The sequence below is a fragment of the Mchenga conophoros genome, linkage group LG3, assembly GCF_057382185.1.
Source record: "Mchenga conophoros isolate Kocher_MC1m ecotype Shallow Benthic linkage group LG3, M_conophoros_male_GT1.1, whole genome shotgun sequence".
In the NCBI taxonomy this organism is placed as follows: Eukaryota; Metazoa; Chordata; class Actinopteri; order Cichliformes; family Cichlidae; genus Mchenga; species Mchenga conophoros.
Window position 1 is genome coordinate 68,930,487 of NC_140528.1, and position 19,484 is coordinate 68,949,970.

General features: G+C 42.0%; 1 protein-coding gene across 3 annotated transcripts; it reads left to right on the plus strand.

The window, feature by feature from the left end:
* Positions 1-1,946: 1,946 nt before the first annotated feature.
* On the plus strand, positions 1,947-17,659 carry trmt44 (tRNA methyltransferase 44 homolog). Of its 3 annotated transcripts, XM_085266954.1 has the most exons (12): positions 1,947-2,505; positions 2,582-2,699; positions 3,639-3,858; positions 3,957-4,025; positions 4,330-4,437; positions 5,666-5,737; positions 7,197-7,303; positions 7,653-7,836; positions 9,320-9,668; positions 13,500-13,673; positions 15,057-15,173; positions 16,593-17,659. In XM_085266954.1, exons 1-12 carry the CDS (start codon positions 2,175-2,177, stop codon positions 16,823-16,825), a joined length of 2,082 nt encoding a protein of 693 aa, XP_085123080.1. In that variant the 5' UTR covers positions 1,947-2,174; the 3' UTR covers positions 16,826-17,659. The 3 variants fall into 3 exon arrangements, with proteins under 3 accessions (XP_085123080.1, XP_085123081.1, XP_085123082.1); XM_085266955.1 differs by lacking the exon at positions 13,500-13,673; XM_085266956.1 differs by lacking the exons at positions 15,057-15,173; positions 16,593-17,659 and adding an exon at positions 13,800-15,050.
* The last annotated feature ends 1,825 nt before the right edge of the window (positions 17,660-19,484 follow it).

A 19,484-nucleotide genomic window follows, 5' to 3' on the forward strand; every position in this document is an offset into this window, starting at 1 on the left:
AGATTTGACTTTTGATTCTATATGTGCAGTTTTCTATATGTGATGACCACTGAAAATAAATATGTTAATGAGTCGGTGAATAATAATATGAATGTCACAATAATTGCAGAGATTGTAACTTTATTTATAATTCTTCCAATAAAATAAAATAAAATAGAAAAAAAACCTCCTATTCAAAAGTGTCATGTGACCAGCTAATTTGCACATGTAGTGTTGACCTCAGCAGCAGCCTTGGGAGATTTTTAGGATATAAAATTCACCTTTCTTTGGTCTGAACTTATAAGTAGGCAGAGTAAAGTTCCATTTTCAGCCCAAGCGTCTGTTTGTTTGCAGCTTTGATGTTCACAGCCATCAATCATTCAGTATCAACTAAGAAGAATTCGAAAACATTCAGATTCTTAGAAGAATTGTAGCATTGAGATACTAAAAAAAAAAAAAACATGAAAAAAGGCTCACCCCATCGCTCCTGAGTGGAGTGGATTTGTAGCACTCAGAAAAGCATTTGATAAATGTAGCGAGGGAAAAACTCCACCTGGAGAACAGGATTAAAGAAAGGCATGTGGAAAAAACTCAGGTGGACAAGAAGTATCGTGACGTGTAGTCAGAGCTCCAAGACATGGAGAACAAAAATAAAGGCCTGCAAAAAATGTGTGATGAAAGAGAAAGAGGAGCAGCAGGAAATACACCAACAGCAATGTAAGCTTCAAGATATGGAAGCTGAACTGAAAACAAGAGAAGCAAGAAGCACTGAGATGGAGATCAAGATCCAAGACATGATTGATGAAGCACATCAAAGAAATAAACAAATGTTGTATGAGAATGAACAGCAGGAGGAAATACAATAACATTTGCAGTGCAAACGTCAAAATATGGAAGCTATACACCAAGTGATGAAGTGCAAGCTTCAAGTGGAAGAGAAGAAAAATGAAGGGCTGCAAGTAACGTTGGAAGAATCAGTGACACGAAATGCTCAATTGTTGAAAGACAAAGAACAGCAGGAGGCAGCACACCAACTTATGAAGTGCAAAATTCAAGAATTGCAAGCTATAAATCAAGAGATACAATGCAAGCTTCAAGACATGGAAAGAAAAAAATCAAGGCTCGTACACAATGTTTGATAAAGCCTGCCAAAGAAATGCACAAATGCTGAAAGAGAAGAAAGGGAAGAGTCCAAGCTTGAAGACAGCGAGAAGAAACATGAAGAGCTGAGATTATTTTAATGATTTGCCTTAATTTTATGAAGAAATCTATATATTAGTGTCGACTAATCCTAAAATCAGTTGAAATGGTTCAGGAAGGGCCAGAACTCACAACTCAGAATAGGTTCTATAGAGAGTGCCAGCATTTTCTTAATGCACAAGCTGTGATCAGTTGATCTGTGTTACTGCATCCATCCTCTACACTGACACTACAATGTTCATACTAACGTATAATAGATATTAAAAAGTTGGTACGAAGGAGGAATTCGGTGAATGAATCTAAGCATCATCTGCTAAAAATCACATTAATCTGCTATACTGTGCAACACTCCAACACTGTGTTCGTTACTTTTACTTTATACCACAGACATCCAAGCTGGTAGAAGTTAAATCGTTGCTTAAAAAGCCATCAGTTGACCTAGCTTTCTTAGGCCAATCTCCAACCTTGTAAAACAGCATACTGATCATCTGCCGATGTTTATTATTCGGTTTATTTGAAGAGTTTCAGTCAGGTTTCAGAGCTCATCACAGTACAAAAACAGCTTTAGTGAAGGCTACAAATAATCTTCTTATACTTTTAGTGATTTCTTTTTGACTTGTTCGCTATTTAGTAAAACAAAAAACAAAACAAAAACATCCCCCTAAACCCCTGAATGACTACAGAGTCATTACAGACAAAGATAAACAGCACCCTCTATTGGGCATGCCGCGTAGATGATAGAGTTTTGTCGCTGGTGTAAACGTCATCACTCAGCGACATAGTAGTGCGTTTTTCTAGCTGCCTCTCGCTTTTTCTTTTAAATAAAGCTCTTAAAAGGTTTTTGGACCAAAGTAGGATTTATCGTAAATGATCCGTTTTTCATTTCATTGTTCTTGGAAACATATATCGGTGCACCCCCCCCAAAAAAAACAAAAAACCTCCTGTCCGGAAGTTGATTCAGTGATTGTAAACACACATGCTTCGCTTGCTCAGTTATGCCAAAGCTCTTCGATATAAAGTTCCCGGGAGGATGTAAGAGTCTCCCCGATGGCTTCTGGTCAGCCGTAGACGTGTGGATAAAGAAACCTCATGTTGTAAACAAGCGTCTTTGTGGAGTTAAAGAGACAGACAGCAAAGATGTGGACCAAGACGACCTACGGCTCCTGCTGCATGATCCTGAACTCTTCACAGATGCGCTGCTCTTCATGATCACTGGGGCCTCAGCTGCCCACGAAGCCGACAAACCATGGTCCTCCAGCGTCAGGACATTTATTCCCAAAGTAAACTGTTATGGGACAAACCTGCATAAAGAAATTATCCTGAAAGGTAAGAGCTTCTCACTTCTGCAAACTGTTGTATCAGTTATATTTCTTTCTAATGCCTTCTCTCTTGTTCTCTGCAGACTTTGGTAGACAGCGAGTGACCTTTATTCCATTTGAAGAGGATGCAGAGGGAAAAGCGTCTCTGAGGAAAGGCAACATTTATCAGATTCAGCTCTGCAATCAGGACTGTGAGGAATGGTGAGTCTGCAGTCATCATCTTTACAGCACATTAGAACATACAGGACGAAATGCCTTGTTTTGGACGATAGTTTACTGGTTGATTATACAATCCTGATGTTCAAACTGAGCATCAGAATGAGGAAGAAAGGTGATTTAAGTGACTTTGAGCATGGCATTGTTGTTGGTGCCATACGTATAGGTTGGAATATTTCAGAAACTGCTGATCTGCTGGCATTTCTAGAGTTTACTGGGAATGGAGTGGAAAAAGAAAAAATATCCAATGAGCTGCAGCTCTGCTTCTTTTTGTCAGAGGTCAGAGTATGTCCAGACCTCTTCGAGCTGATAGGAAGCCAAAAGTAACTCAAATAGACACTTGTTATAACAAAAAATATGCCGAAGAGCATCTCTGAGTGCACAACATATTAAACATTTAAGTGGATCGTCTACTACAGCAGAAGACCAATCCAGGTGCCACTCCTGTTAAAACTGAGGCTGCATTTCACTGGACAAGAAAAGACTGGAAAATCTCGTCTGGTCTGAGTCTTGATTTCTTCTAACAGTGGGTGTATGAATGAAAGACAAGTTATTAGGGTTTTTTTGAGGGTCTTCACCATCTAGTATTATTATTTTTGTAGTCCACCACTGATGTTTAAAAATGGGTCTGACATTCAGTGTCAACAGCAATAAGAAAATTTAAACCACAGAATATAATTTAGAGTTGTTATTCTTATTGTTCAAACTTTGTTACATTGTCTCTGTTTTTTTTTAATTTGTTTTGGGTTTATCTCCTTTTTCTTATTAATATTTAAAATTATTTTTTCATATTTAAAAATCCTCCTGATATTGATATAAGTGAACTCGGAGCAGCGACGTCACAAACTCTCAGTTAATATACATGTTAGTATAGTTAGCATAAAATGAGCACAACACTGTAGATGACTTGTGCTTTATCTGCAGGTCCCTGGAGTTGTGTGCGCTGTCGGTCGATTCCTGGTTCTCTGATGGCGTCGCCTACCCCAAGCTGCCCTGGCTGTCCTCTGACCTGCTGCCTAAACTGGTGCGCTGGGCCACCGAGTGCAGGAGTAGCGAGTTCAGGAGCACGTTGTCTCTGCTGCCAGTGGAGAAGTACAGCCTCATGTACCAACAGCTGAAGGACAAGTACAAGGCCATGGTGAAGGTGAGGAGACTGGATGATGTGAGGCTTGTTTATTCTTTTGTTTACGTCCTATTCTCTTGTGTTGATATATTCATATATATTTCTCACACTGTTTCCAGGTTTGGCCTGAGGTTACAGATCCTGAAAAGTTTGTGTATGAGGATGTTGCTATTGCTACGTATCTCCTGGTTAGTTCAAACCTTCCAATAATCTTCTTTTCACCAAATGAGTGGATCCTATCACGATTATACTTGAATTAGCCTTTGAAATAATTAACAAATACGTCCATACAGGTACTGTGTGTGCAGGTAAAAACAGCTAATAACTCACATGACCTTATGTCAGGTGTCAGAGGGTCATGCAACTTAAGCTAAATCAATCAACCTGAATGTGAAAAATGACCTTTGACCTTAGGAATCCATTTGTAGGTTACGAGTATCAGCAGCATTTGTCACTCCCTAACCATGAGTCTGTGTCACCGTACTGCTGCAGGTGCTGTGGGCCGAGGAGAGAGCAGAGAAAGGTCTGACTGCCAGGCAGTCCTTTGTGGACCTCGGCTGTGGAAATGGCCTCTTGGTTCACATTCTGACCAATGAAGGGGTGAGTTCAGTGCTTGATGAATTCATGTAAAAGCAGCAGTTTATTAGGCCAGATCGTCACGCTGGACCGAGTGTTTGATCTTTGTTATGAGTGACTGAATCCTCAGCTTTTGTTCTGCACACTGGTGACTGAACACTGTTTGAATTTAGAAGAAAATCAAACAGCAGCTACTTCCTGGTTACATTCTCACCCAAAGCCCACAAAGTCCTCAAAATCATCCACAGTATGAGAACACTCTTCATATTTGATAACCCTGTATATGGTGGTCACATATAAAACATTTCACACTAACTTTAGGAAAGCCAGAAGCGCTGTCTTAAAGGTACAGTCAGTAATTTCCTTTTAGTTTATTTGATTTAAAAAAAAGAGTGTTGTACTCATAAATATACATAGATTAGTGTCTCTTTCAACAAACTGATATGTTCATATAAACTTAGAATGGATCCATTAAAAATGTATAGGAGTTAGTTAGTGCAGAGCTTCCCAAAGTGTGGGGCTCGCCCCCTAGGGGGGGCGCAGAGCCATTGCAGGGGAGGTGCGGTATGAAAAAAAAAAAAAGAAAGCTTGGACACTGCTAGCATAATGGATAATGGACAGGTTCTTGACGGGGCTCCCACACAAACGCAAAGCAGGAGATGAAGCATCGCTGAATATTTTTCCAAACCAACATCTCATACCTTGTTTCCTGAACTGAAGACAAAACTTTTCATAACTATGCTGATTTATTCCAGATATTGTCCCAATTACATATTTTCTACAGATTAGAAATGCGACCCTCGTATCTCCAGGCAACTGACAATGAGCTGGCAACAACAGCAGTTAGTATAACGTAGAGTTTAAAGGTCACACTTTCCCTCTGATAAACAGTTTGATTGCATCTCACATTGGATGCGAGTTTATTCAGTAAGTGTTTGATTCCAACTTTGTTGGCTAACAGGAGCTAACAGCGGTAAAAACAGCAGCTCAACCCGTATCGATCTCCTTTGACAAAGTAAAGCGTAAATAAAGATGGACATCTCTCACTCAGCAGCTGAGGTAAACAGTGGACTTTTATAGACAGGGGAAAACGCCGGGGCAGGTCCAGATCTGGTAGTAGAAACATATCGGCCGGCCATTGTCGTTAAGGGGTACATTCTAAATTTTAATGTTTTTGATCTGACTTGGCTGAGTGTGTGAATGTGTTTGAGGTTGATTAGCCTCTCTGACCATCAGGCATCTTGTGTTACAGCACCCTGGAAGGGGCATCGATGTTCGCAGGAGGAAGATCTGGGACATGTACGGCCCCCAGACTCTGCTGGAGGTGAGCGAGCCGAGCATGAAACGTTCGACTCCGTGTCCTCACTTTGTGCTTCAATTTATTGTAATTAAAAAGTACAATGAAGCATTCATAAAGATGTAAAAGTAATGATCAGGGAGAATTTTACACCTGCAGTGCTGTGAAAAAGTCTTTTTCCTCTTTCTTATGTGTTTAGAAATTAGAAAAAGACAACCTGAATAAATAAAAAGTGCAGTTTTTAAATGAGGATTTAATTTATTCAGGGCAACGAAAATCTATCCAAGCATACACGGCCCTGTGTGGAAAAGTAATTGCCCTCCTAAACCTATGAATGCGGTTTTGCCACCCTTGGCAGCAAAAACTGCAATCAAGTGATTGTGATAACTGGCAGTGAGTCTCACATCAGCGTGGAGGAATTTTAGCCCCACTCATCTTTGCAGAATAGTTTTAATTTAGCCACATTTAAGGTGTTTCCAGCATGAACTGCTTGTTTAAAGTCACGCCAAAGCATCTCAATTGGATTCAGGTCCACACTTTGACTAGGTCACACAGAGAGAGCATGCAGACTCCACACAGAAAGGCCTGCCAACATGGTGGGTTACAAACCTGGACGTGTGCGACGGTGAGGCAACAGTGCCGTTATCTGAGCTACTTAGAGGCGGACCTGCCGGTGTGTTTCAGATCTTGAGATTTAGGGCATAACTTGACGGTCGTCCCATGTGTGACGTTCTTTTTATGAATTGCTTTGTTCGATTTATGCCAGATGTAACGGGACTCAAACGTTCCAAAAAGTTCAAATTTTGTCTCATCAGTCCACAGAATATTTTCCAATATTCTGTGGACTAATAGTTTTTCACAGCACTGTACATTTCTTGTAGTTTACTTAAGAGATTCTTGCTTTTATGATTGTAATAAGCTGCACAAAGAAAATACTACCACAGAAGCTTGCATACACATGTGGACACACACATTTCCAGAGAAACCTGCCCTGAAAACGCCGCTTTCTCCCGTCTGCCTCCTGTCCTCAGTCGCTCATTTAACAACAAGCTGCTGACTGCTTCCATTTCAGGTCATCTATTATTGACCGATTTTAGCGGAGCGGATGTGGTAGAACAATCTCTCTGCGCCCCCGGGGCAGCTGTACTCAGTCCTCAACCTTTATTCGGAAGCTCTCTGGACTTCACAGGCTCTTAACTCTCATCATTTGTGATGTTGGTGTCAGGGCCATCTGTTAAATATGAAAGGATTTATATAAACTCTCTAAAAAAAGTTGTTGGGATCTTGTAGTTGTTTTCTAATTGCAATTATAAAAAATATTTGAGCCCACTAAGAAAAAAACCCAAACCAAAACTTTAAATGCATCTCAAATAAAAGTCTAAGCAGATAAAAATACTTATTTCTATTAAATGATATTAAATTAGACCGGTGTGCATCCCTCCTGCTCTAAGGACCTCTTGTACTCTTTGGGTCTGTGCTATTTCAGGAAAAGGCAATTACTCCCAGCGAGAGCTTCTTATTCCCGGGTACAGACTGGCTGATTGGGAACCATTCGGACGAGCTCACACCGTGGATCCCCGTTATAGCAGCCAGGCGAGTCATCAGGAGACACAATCACACTCAGCAGCTCAAGTGCCAGCTGATCTCTCCAGTTTTGGAATAACATTATGGGCAGGGGGTGATGTGTGAAGAGTGTGTGTGTGTGTGTGTTTACTGAAACGGCCACCTGATGGCGATGTTGAGCCTCAGCGTGAGGAGTCAGATTTCTCCTTGTTTGAGACTGCAGATGATGATTTCTTGTGTGTGTCGCTTCCTGTCTGAACAGTTTGAGTAAAGGTGGAAAAATGCTTAAGTAAAACAAGTCCTCTGTAGTCTGACTGCATTAAAGAGTAATGATCGGCACTGTGTAGATTTATTTTGTCCCTTCTTTTTCAAATTATAGGTCGTCTTATTCCTGCCGCTACTTTGTCCTCCCCTGCTGTTTCTTCGACTTCTGTGGAAAATACCAGAGACGCCAGTGTAAGAAGTCTCAGTACAAGGAATACATCGACTTCATCGCTGAGGTCAGCCAAGTCTGTGGCTTCAACACTGACGAAGACTGTTTGAGAATACCTTCTACTAAACGGGTAGGCTGACAGAAACAGAGTGGAGGCGGCTTCACAGCAAATCCATCTGACTTGTTGTAAACATTTGTTTGACCCCGGCCTCTGTTTTTTTTTTCCTCCTTCTTTCAGTCTGTGCTCCAGAACAAATCACATTGTATTAGTTCAGCAATTCGTGAATTCTTCTTCTCTCTCCACCCGTCTACCGCGCAGCTCTGCTGTCAGCTATCAAATAATTAATACAAGACAGCGAGGGAAAGAAATAAAGAGAGAAATCCGTTTGGTGGGGTTCTGTAATAGGTGCAGGTTTGAAATGGTTGTAAAAAAGTTTGTGAAAATTAAAACACACCTTAGTTATGACGTTTCCCATAATGCACCTCAACTGCATCTCTCCCCTGCACAGATCTGAAAGTTATAACTCTTCTTTCAGAATAGCACAAAAGGGCTACGTTGCCAAGACAGCATCACAGTTGCTGCACATCCGTGATGAGAATCTGCCGTTTCACCGCATCACAAAGCTGCTCTGTTGGGTTGAGATCTGGTGACTGTGGAGGACTTTAGAGTACAGGGAACTCGCTGTCACGTTGAGCTTTGCGACATGGAGTGTTACACTGTGGTCATGAATGTATGGACATGGTCAACAACAAAACACATGCAGATTGGGGTGTTTAACATTTGGTTAGTACTGAGTGTGCCAAGACTTCCTGTTGATCCGAGGCAGGATCCATGCTTTCATGTTTACACCATATACTGACTCCGTCTGAATGTCACAACAGAAACTGAGACGGGATCAGGCGATGGTTTTCCAGTCTGCTGTGTGTTTGGAAAGTCTGTGTGAACTGTAGCCTCAGCTTCCTGTCAGCTAGTAGGGTCTTCTGCTGCTGTAGCCCAACTGCTTCAAGGCTGGATCTGTTGTGCACTGAGATGCCTTTCTGCACCTCGGTTGAAATGAGTGGCTATTTAAGTTACTGTTACCTTCCTGTCAGCTCGAAACAGCTTGGACCTTCATCAGGTTGTCTTGACCAGCTGCTGTCATGCGATTAGCTTGAAGTCAGTAACTTCATTACATGTTTTTGCAATCCTGGGATTATGTGGAAACACTTCTCAGCGCTATGATCAGTGGATGGCTGAAGTAAATCATACAGCTGTGCGTCCCAGCCTTTTCTCCACCTGGGCTTCGTTTAGTGTAGACGTACAATAAATCAAGGATGTCTTTATAATCCCAGAGGGAACAATAAATCTGTTAGCGGGTAGCCATTAATAGCTACAATATACTCGTGGCCATAAAAAGAACAAGCTATTATTTTCTGGGCTTTGCTGTTTGCTCATCAGTAACACTCAGTTTGCTCATATCAGCAAAAGCTCTCCCACAAAATTATTTCATGGGAACATTTTCAAATGGAAAGAAAAAGTATGATTTCTTTGAACTTAATAACAAGAAAAGACAACCAAACAGGGAGTCGCCCTCACACTCTGCTCTCTTTTTTTTTTTCTTTTTTTCCCACAGGTGTGTCTTTTAGGAAAGTCAAGAAGCTATCAGTTATCTGATGAACCTGAGGTAGAGCAACAAAGGGCTCATTACATCCACAGCCGCTGCACTGCTCCCGGGGTCACAGTTCAGAGGTCAGACGTCAGTAATGACGAGGACTGTTGCAATGGGGACGGAAGCTGTAACGGCACCCCCGGGAGCTCCTGGGGAGCCGGGTTCCAGCCGCGAGATCGCGTCGAAGCGGTGCGAAATTGTGCTGCTCTCCCGCGGGACTTTGTTGACGGTGTTGTTCTGCGGGTTGCTAATGCTCTTCTGGGAATGACCGCGGGCGATGGAGAAGGATCCTGCCGTGACTGGAACCAAGGAGGTAAAACGATTGACATGAGTCGCTGCTGAACTGAGTCACAGGTTGAGATCAAATCCAGAATAGGATCAGTATCTGTGAGGTGTTCCTATTTGCCTGTAGGACAGAAAGACTCTCTGTGTGATGCATCTGAGTGCCCGGTCTGAGCATCAAGACCTGGCGCTCAGATGCATCTTAGGCCCCTGAAGGTTCTTGTCTAGATGAGATATTATGATGTCATCATGTTGCCTAACTACCACCTAGCAGTCGGCTAAATTGACCAATTATTCGCACCAAAAACAGCTTTTAAAGACATTGTCACGTTTTTATATTATAACACAGTTATTATTAATTATTGTCTTTACCAAAAAAAAGCATCTCAAGGCAACCGCTGTTGTGATTTGGCGCTATGTAAATGACCCAGTCTTAGCATATCAAAAACATCTATCACCCTATTTTTTTATTAACTTCTCTCACTGTGATTAAGTGTATCAACCTGTAATTAAAGGCAAAATGACTTTATAATGTGTTTTCTGCTGGAGAGGTGAGAAGAACATTAGATGAGCTTGAAAGTGTATATGATGTAAGAAAGCTGTATAAGGGCTGGTAGGTGGATGTTAATGTCTGTGGATAAGCAGCTGTTGTGAACCACACTATTTAAGCCTTGTCCACATATACAGGATACAGATTCACTACTCTCCCTTTGCGTCGAAGCTAATGGTTGGCTATTAGTGGACATCTCGTTGCCTCTAATGTATTCACCACATTGGTGTACAGCACTCTGCTAAAGTCTTCAGCCACACCTCGTTTCTTTATATTTTGCTGGGAAAATGAGAAACGGGTCCAGTGATTTATTGAAGCGTGCAAGCATTTGAATGTGGGAGACAGACACGCTCTCAACTTTCCTTTTTTGATAACGATTATAGTTAAGGCTAGATCAGGTAACCCTGAGTGCTCCCTTAGTTACGCTGCTGGGTTGCCAGGGGCTTGTTGAGTGTTTCTTGTTCGTTCACCCTTTGTTTTTATGCACCACTCTGGATTTCCACAGTGTGCCTTTTCCCCCGTCTCCCTCCCCTCACCCCCAACAGATGGCCGCCCCTCCCTGAGCCTGGTTCTGCTGGGGGTTTCTTCCTGTTAAAAGGGAGTTTTTCCTTCCCACTGTCACCAAGTGCTTGCTCACAGGGGGTCATCTGATTAAGGTTTTGTCTTTATTATTGTAGAGTCTTTACCTTATAATATAAAGCACATTGAGGCAACTGTTGTTGTGCTTTGGTGCCTCTGCTGTCCATTACAAAGAATGCAGGTTTGGGGCATTTCCCTACTGTGGTCACTTTTCAATCCCCGAGGCTACTTCCATCTTTTGTACACAGTCTATGCCTTTGATCAGTTACATAGTGAGTGCTTTTTACCTCGTATGGTGCGGTGCAGATGTAACCCGATGCCTCTGAAACGACACCGTCACAATCAATCGTTACATATGGCGTCAGCACTTTTTAAAACTCACCAGCTACACCATTACATCCGCAGCACCTACTGCCTGAACTTTGAATTTCATTCTTCGTCCATCATCCCGTCTGACCCCCCCACCTCGCTGATTACAATCCTGCCCCTCAGCATCAGCCGGTGAGACCTGATGACACAGAGCGACGCCTCTTTGAACTCTGCCACACCCTCCGCCAGCTGCGTACCACGCAGCCCGTATCAAACACCCACAGACACGCACACACATTTACTTTCACAGCACCCACGCAATCACCTTTGTCAACACCTCTGCAGCCCCGCTGACACACACACTCACACACAGTCACACGTTATGAACGAGATAAGGGCACGAAGCCTGCTATTATTAAAACAGAACGTTTCTTGTCGGGGTGTCGGTGGAATTAAAGGTAGAAAATTTTAGGGAGAGTGAATAAAGGGAGAGTGTAACTCTGTATGGAGATGACTGCATGAATAATGCACCACCATCTATGATTTATGCATGAGCACGCATTTGTATTGAGGGATTCCTACCAGTTATCTGCTGTGTACGAACAAAGGCCAAATTCAGAGGGAGCCAGCGCATGTTAAATAAATCCAGATGGGTCTCGGAGTCATTTAAAGTGCTTTGGAGTTTAGTTTCTGTCTGCTCTTTAATGCATCTTCAAAAAGTCTAATCATTTTCAGTATGGTGATGTTTCCCTTTTTGGCACTTAAGCGGATATTTTATGATCATTTTGTTTCTGTGGCTTTATGGCTCTGGTGCGACGTCAGACGATGTTCTTTTATCTTTTCTTTTTATCTCTTTTACTGTAAATACAAACAAATAATACTCATTAAGCTCTGAAACTGTCAGAAATAAGCAGGTTTTCACTATGCATAAGAGTCAGTATTTTTCCTGTTTGGCCAGCTATTGTTGGGTTTGTATCATAAGACTGATACTCAGTGATTTATAGTAATTCTTTGAAATGAAAATTCCTATTTAACATCAATCAGACTCTTTCCTTTTTTATTTGGGACAAGTTCTTCTATTTAAAAGGTTTGCACTGAGCAAGTTAAAACATCTTAGTGTCTCTGCTGCTTATATCAGTTGCATATATTGTGCTTCCTGTGCATTAAACTTAAAAATATCTCACAGCTCTTCTGAGACACTGTAAATATGAAGCAAGTTACTAATTCATGCGGGCTGTAGTGCTGAGTCACAGAGTTATGTAATCACGCCGAGAATGAAAATCTGTGTGTAGCTGTACATCGAGCGACACTAAATGTCAACTCAGTAAAATGTCAGAGGGACAGTAAACACGCTATTGTACTGAGTAGAAGCAGCCTGCGTGGAAGGGCGCGGTGTGTTTTTGATGAGTGAACGCTTCACTTCACTCTTTCACATGCTGGAACATTTTCTGCTTTCCTTCAGTTTAAACCAAATATTTTTCAGATTGTTGGTTTGAAAAAATCCAAACGGAGTTTTTTGGGTTGTTTTTGTTTTTTGTATACTTTTGCTTTTGTCTCCAAAATGTCATTCATATAAAGGCCGGTTTTAAAGTTGCTTTCAGATGCTCCCTTATTCGCAAAGGGTCACCACAGCAGGTAGCTCCGCACGTTTGATCTGGATGTGCTGGATGCACTTCCTGACACAACCCCAAAGGGATTTGTGTCTCCTCCCAGACTGAACCGGGGGATCTTTCGCTTGGCAGGGAAATGTGTAAGCCACATGCTCGAGCCATAGATATATGAGGATGAGTGTAAATATTATTTATTGGGTGCTATAAGAGGATTCAGCAAGCATGCATATTTACGTTTATTAGCAATAATAATGTAATTATTGGTTCTAGTACATGTCAGTGTCCTGCATTACTATATAAATGCCAGTAGTCCCTTTTTTTTTTTTTTTTAGGTTGCCAGGCAACACGGTGGCATCATATTATAGCAAGTTCATGTTTCAGTTCACCTGATTGTTACTAGCTTTGCACCTTTGCCAGATCATTTGCCAACTTTTCATCACCTTGTAAATAGATTTTTTTTTTAAAGGTTTAGCAAAAAGCTCGCGTACTTATTCCTTTGCATTGCAGGGACATCTTGCTCTCCTGGCACAGCAGTAGCCTGTCTCCTTTCCTCTCTCTCTGCTGTGTTTATTGCTCTGTGAGCTAGCGGTGAGGTTGCAAAGAGAGACGTGGGGCAGCCGTGTACAGAGAGACCGATTAAGAGATCTCAAATGTGATGGAAAAAAGCGAGACTTCTGTTGTTGTTTGTCTGAGTGACCATTTTATGCTCAAGTTAAATGGTTTGCAGAATCATAGCATTTCCATTGTCTCCAAACCCTATGATTCCTCCAGAAGTATATAGATTTCTTCTTCTTCTTTTGGCTTCTCCATTTAGGGGTCACCACAACAAATCACCAGCCTCCAACCTCTTCTGTCACCCCAACCCTCTGCATGTCCTCCTTCTCTACATTCATGAATCTTCTCTGTGGCCTCCCTCTATTCCTCCTGCCTGGGCAGCTCCATGTCCACTACCCCTCCTCTGCTCATCAAGACAAATATTACCCTAAAAGTATGTAATCCCTCAGAAATATGTCCTGTCATCTTTACACGCCTTGTGAGAGTTGCAGTTTTTGCAAAGATGGAAATCACAGCTGAGCTCTTTTCTCTTTTTTTTTTTTTTTCTTTTTTTCTTCAGCACAACAAAAGCAATCCTACACAACAGGCATCGTTTCAAACAAGCAAGTCCAACTGTACTTTAAGCCAAGTCATTAATTCTCATCTGCACCTGGTCTTAGTCCAAGCTGAATCTACTCTGTCAATACTGTCCCTATCCCATTAATCCCCATTAACATTGTAGGCAGTAAAGGGCAGCTCTAAACGGTGTATTGATATTATATCAAGGCCTGGAGCTCCCTGGCGTCAGAGCTGTGGGATGAGAGTCTGCCCAGTTTCACACTCTGTAGCATACGACTGGGTTTGGCTGCGCTAGTGTCTGTGAATGTGGGAGTGTGTCGCATATTTTAGGGATTAACGCAGCAATTTGGCCAACTAAAATTAGGATGTATTTGGGTGGACAATATGTTTTTCGATGAATTTCAACGGCAGAAAGACAAGGTTCAGAGACCTGACAAGCAGAAGAGTTTGAAACTGAACAGTTTTCGGAAAACTGAGTTTTGGATCAGAGGGTCAGACGGTGCTTTTCATTCATATTCAGTATTCATATCATCTCTAAGCCAGCAGGGATTGCAGCGAGTGACCACAGAAGTACGATGAAGATATCACTGAAGATGCAGATTTAAGTCAAATATAGTTATGAAATCATGCGGTGTGTCTCTCCCTCCAATACGTCAGAGAAAGGAGGAAGTTTGTCATTTGTATAAACCAAAGGTCAGCTCAGATTGAATTCCCTTGTGGTGTAAAAAGGACAAGGCCAGAAATGCCAAAAGATCTTTATAACCATAGTGCGAAAGTATGTGTGACTACAAAGGGGTTTGTCATCTATACTATGCTAATCCTAGAGGTTAAAACTGTACATATTCTCCTTTTCCTTTCTAAAATCTCTGCCCCAGTGGAGAGTTGACAAAAATGATTCAGGCTCTCAAATGGCTACTCTGGCAAAACGCGTTCCAGCTGCCCCGACAGCTTGTTGGAACGGCTTTAACTGAGCATACTTTACAGCTCTGACAAACACTCTGACAAGCTACTCTCTACTGTAAACCAATCTTTATATACTATGTGTATATATAGCTTTGCTCGCATTTTCTTGTCATAGAACAGCCGGTAACATCAACTCAAGCCGAGTGGTTCTTTGTCTGAAATGCTGGATAAAAACGATCTCTGTGCATGCTGAAGCACTGTGTTAATGCATTGATGATTATAAAATCAATAGACCTCTTCCTGCACATGTATAACTCCCATCTTTCATTGTTTGTCCCTCTTCCCTGCCCTTCAGGCAGCCTTTCTGTGAGCGAGGTTGCGGGGCTGTTGGGGCAGGAAACCCTGCGGCTCCTGAAGAAAGAGTGCGGAGGTCTTCAGACGCTTCTGAGGAACAATCATCAAGTATTTAGAGGTAGCTTTTCTGCACGCTTCTCTACGTTCTCGTAGATGGTTCATTTGAAAGTTGTATTGTTGAGAACTAGACTGTTCATTAAGTACAATATAGTGCTTAAATGAAACCAGTGACAGTGAGAAAGATACTGGAGGTTATATGAGTAACAGAAAGGGTGTTAAATAAAAAAACCGTTAGCTTCTTTTTAAAAAAAGATTTTGTTTGAATTTTTATTTTCCAACAATTTAAATCATAGACTGTATATAAAAGATGGAGGCCTTAACCCTACTTTCTGGGGATATTTCAAAGTTACCCTACTTCTCGTTTGATTTATGACTTGAGTAAACTGGTAATTTTGGTTTCAAGTCTTCTTTAATAGATCCTTAAAAGAACGTCTTAATTAGAATACAGTTCATGCTTTATTGCTTGCACCTTGCTCGTTCGGTGTTCGTCAGTACAAAAAGCCCTCAGAGGAGTCAGCTGTCCAGTTTTTCCATTACGAACATTTTGTTTGTTTTCATACTAGCTTGCTAGCTAGCATTAGTCCCACCTCCTGGTATGGGCACTTCTTTAAAACCATAAGGTGGCGATGGCCTCGTTCCAGGTTGCAAAATTTTACCCATATGTTGACATCTTTTAACTACAGTGTATGCTTTTAAGACTTTTAAAAGCTACTATTTCTAAAGATAAACATGGCAGCAACATCTTTTTTTTTCCAAATTTTATTCACTCACGAAAACGTCTCACGCTCAGAACCACAATTTGGAAACAACAATCCAGGCCACAATTCTTTCAACATAACTGGACAAACACTTTTTAAAATGCAGTCCTGGAAGTCGTACTGTCGTTGACCGTAAAGCAGTGTGTTTTGCTGCTGTTCCTGGTTAAAAGTGTCAGACAGCAGGGTGAGAAGTATGCCTTCCTTTTCTTCCCCCCCAGTAACCACAACACTGACATCAAAGCATATTTAAGCGTACTTGTGCTTGCCAAAACTCTTGAATCGTCCAATGCAAAGAGTTAATTTGCTTGGCGTCATGGCATCACACTGGGCTTTTGTTGATTGAAAAAGAGGGGAAATGAGCGCTTTTACCATCGTCATTTGGAATTTGGTTGGTCTCGAGGGATCAGTTTGAGAAAATTGGATCCCCTCCCCTACAGAAATTGCTTAGAGTGCAAGCAAAGTCAGACTTGAGATAGAAACAAAGTTGACATTTCTTTCTGATAATAGATAAAAATGTGCACGACTCTCGAAAGGTGAGAAGCTTATAACCTGTGGGGGTCAGTGCAGACATGACTTTTTCTACCCGGTGCCCTGACAGCCAGGCATCTATGTTGTGTTCTTCTCCTAATTTCTGTCTTTTAAGAAAATATTTATTTGTATCTTTTGGGAGGAGCGTTTGAGTCTGATAGATTTTGTGTCTCCCTCTTGTCACTCTTTAGTTGAAGGAGGGCGTGTCTACATAAGAGACTGGCGGGAGAAGATGCCCTTCAGGGCGGATGTTAAAAGGAAGCCCGTCACCCCGGGTGCCCTGAAAACTCGCCTCTGCTGGTTTCACGCTCACCACCCTCAGGGCTGCCCCCTGCAGGCTGAAAGCTGCGCCTTCGCCCACGGAGCACATGACCTCCGACCCTCGATGAGACCGCTGAAGAAGATAAAGAATGAAGCCTTTTGATCGACTCGTTCTTCACGACTTTTCATTGACTTTGTTTGGATTTTTAATTTGTGCAGAGCTCTGCACATCGTTGTTTGAACTCTAGTTTCCAGCCCTGTAGCCTCAAAGATAAGATTCAGGTCCAAGCAGCGAGTTTTATTGAGGCAACGTTACATCATTTCTGGGAATTGAAGCCTTGAAATTTCACAGTCCTCTTTCGTCTTTGTAAGGCTGCCAACATGCATTTCTTCCTGGTGGGGCTTCACTGCTGGAGCTCTCTAAACCTCTGGGTTATGTTGTCTTGTGAAATTTAATTTCAAAGCATCCTGTCTCCTTTTTATTTAACTGTTGGACTTTTGTCGAGTTCAGGTATACTTACTCACTATAAAGCTGATTTCAAGCTACGTCTTTGTATTTCTATTTAAAGATTATCAGCTCTGTGGTGGATCTTCTCCTCGCCCACAGCATAAAAACTCTAAAAGCTCCTGTAAACTTTCAGTCTTTAACTGCGTGCTTCACTTAGACATTTCATTCAGCTCAGACGTGTGCTTTGGGGTTCACAGACAGGGCGGGGGAGAAAGGCCGGACAGCGTTTGAACAAAGTAAATGTTAGCGGTATGAATTATTTGTTGGCAGGAGTCGAGGGCTGAGCTGCGTGTTGTCCCGTCTGGATGGGCGCTCACTGCTGCGTCTTTCTAACACAGCTTCCATCACCCTGTGGCTCAAATGTCAAAGACGGTAAGGCCCTCCGAGGGACTGCAGCCGAGCAGTGAGAAGTGCCTCCCTGGGGTTTGTTTTGTGTATGTGACAGACAACAACCAGACCGCTGATACAATAAAAACATTGTTTATACAATCAGTGTGTGGCAATGCGTTACTGTAATCTGATTACTTTTTTCAAGTAACGAGTAAAGTAAGGGATTACTATTACAAAAACGGTAATTATATTACCGTTACTTTCCCGTAGGAACGCTGCGTTACTAAAACCGTGATTGCGAGAATGTCTCAGGACAGTGATGTAAGCGAGTGCGCTGTTAGTGACAACAGCTGTGGGCAGATCAACAATGGATCACATATCGATTGTGGGAGAGAGTCTTCTACAGCACCGTGTTGTAATTCAGCCACGTTGGAGGGTTTTCCAGCATGAACTGAATTTTTAAGGTCAAGTCACAGATCGTGTATTTGTTTGATGATCTGAAACATTTGTGAAACTTCTAGCAGAACCAGGCTCAGGGTGGGGCAGCCATCTACGGTGACCGGTTGGGGGTGAGGGGAGGAAGCCAGGACAAAAGACACACTGTGGCTCCTTAAAAAGGCGAGTGCCTCTCATAAAGTCCATACTGTGGTTGAAATGGACATCTTGAGGTTACGTACAGCTGACCGGGTGCTCGCACGTCTCCCTGCTCAGCGGCTTCGTCACTGAATATTGATGTGGATCCACAATCGTTTGCTCAGCCTGTTCAAAGGTTCAGTACAGCGAGGAAGAAAGTTCTCTGGAGTTTTTGAGTAACTGCGATCAGTAAATAGAAACTTCCTCAGAGATGAAAGAGCATTTAAACACAACCGATGCTTCAGCTGTGAGATGGACATAAACTGCTCAGTCGTAACGTGTATAGCAATGTGTGGATTTTAATGACCTGTTTAAATCACTTGTCCCCCTCCCACCATTCACCCCACTCTGTTATGTTTCTTGGAAGAAATGAAATGATGAAAATGCTCCTGCTGCTCTGCATCTGCAGAGATCATCTGATCGACCCGCTGCCCTATATTTAACTGCTGCGACATGGCCGGGGAGTGGAGGAGGTTACGTACCCATCCCAGCTCGACACTGTTGCTGATGCTGTTGTTGTGGTCTTTTGGCCCCAGCCCTGACTGACACAATGACTGTTTATGTCTGTTTCACACCGCTACCCTGGAGATCAGTAAAGCAGACCCACCCTGTCCCTATAAAACGTAACAGGAAGTCTGCTGGCTACTCATTTGCAGTATGCCAAAAGGCAAAAACGGATATAAACAAAATAAAATATGCATATGCACGTGCATAGATTTAACCCTTTAAAGCCCCAAACCATGATAATTGAGTGCTTATTGAATGCTCTGACAATCTAAAAAATTATATTATTAATTATTATTATATTATTACTGCTTAAAAATGTACTGTGCAGCATCGCACTGATGATATGCGAGTCTCAAAAACTCATAGGATACACCAGACGTTTAGGGGTTAAATAAAGATGCAGTGCATACGTGGGTCGAGTCGCTGTCTGGGACTAAATGTTAAAACCAGACTTCATCTAGTTCAGCAAAGAAAAACAATTAGCAAGGTTACATAAAGCCATTTTAGGAACCTGAGCGATATTAAAACGTGGTTATTAAAATGCTCTTTCCATTATTGCTGAAGGATTGTCAAGTTTCACAGCCGGCTTTTTAGCCAATTATTTAAACCTCTTCTGACTTTAAAAAAATCAGTTTCCAGGGAGCTCCTCAGTGGGTGCAGCATTAGTATTAATTATAGTAAAAATGTTCACATTTATTGAAATATGAAAACTCATTTGGACTCGTGATTAGAGGCACAGAGGAACAGTAACAGTGATGTAATTAAACAGCCCTCCGTCCTCTTATTCAGCCATAAACTGGAATTGTGAAATTCAGGACAAATTGTTTATCATTAGCCTCATAAC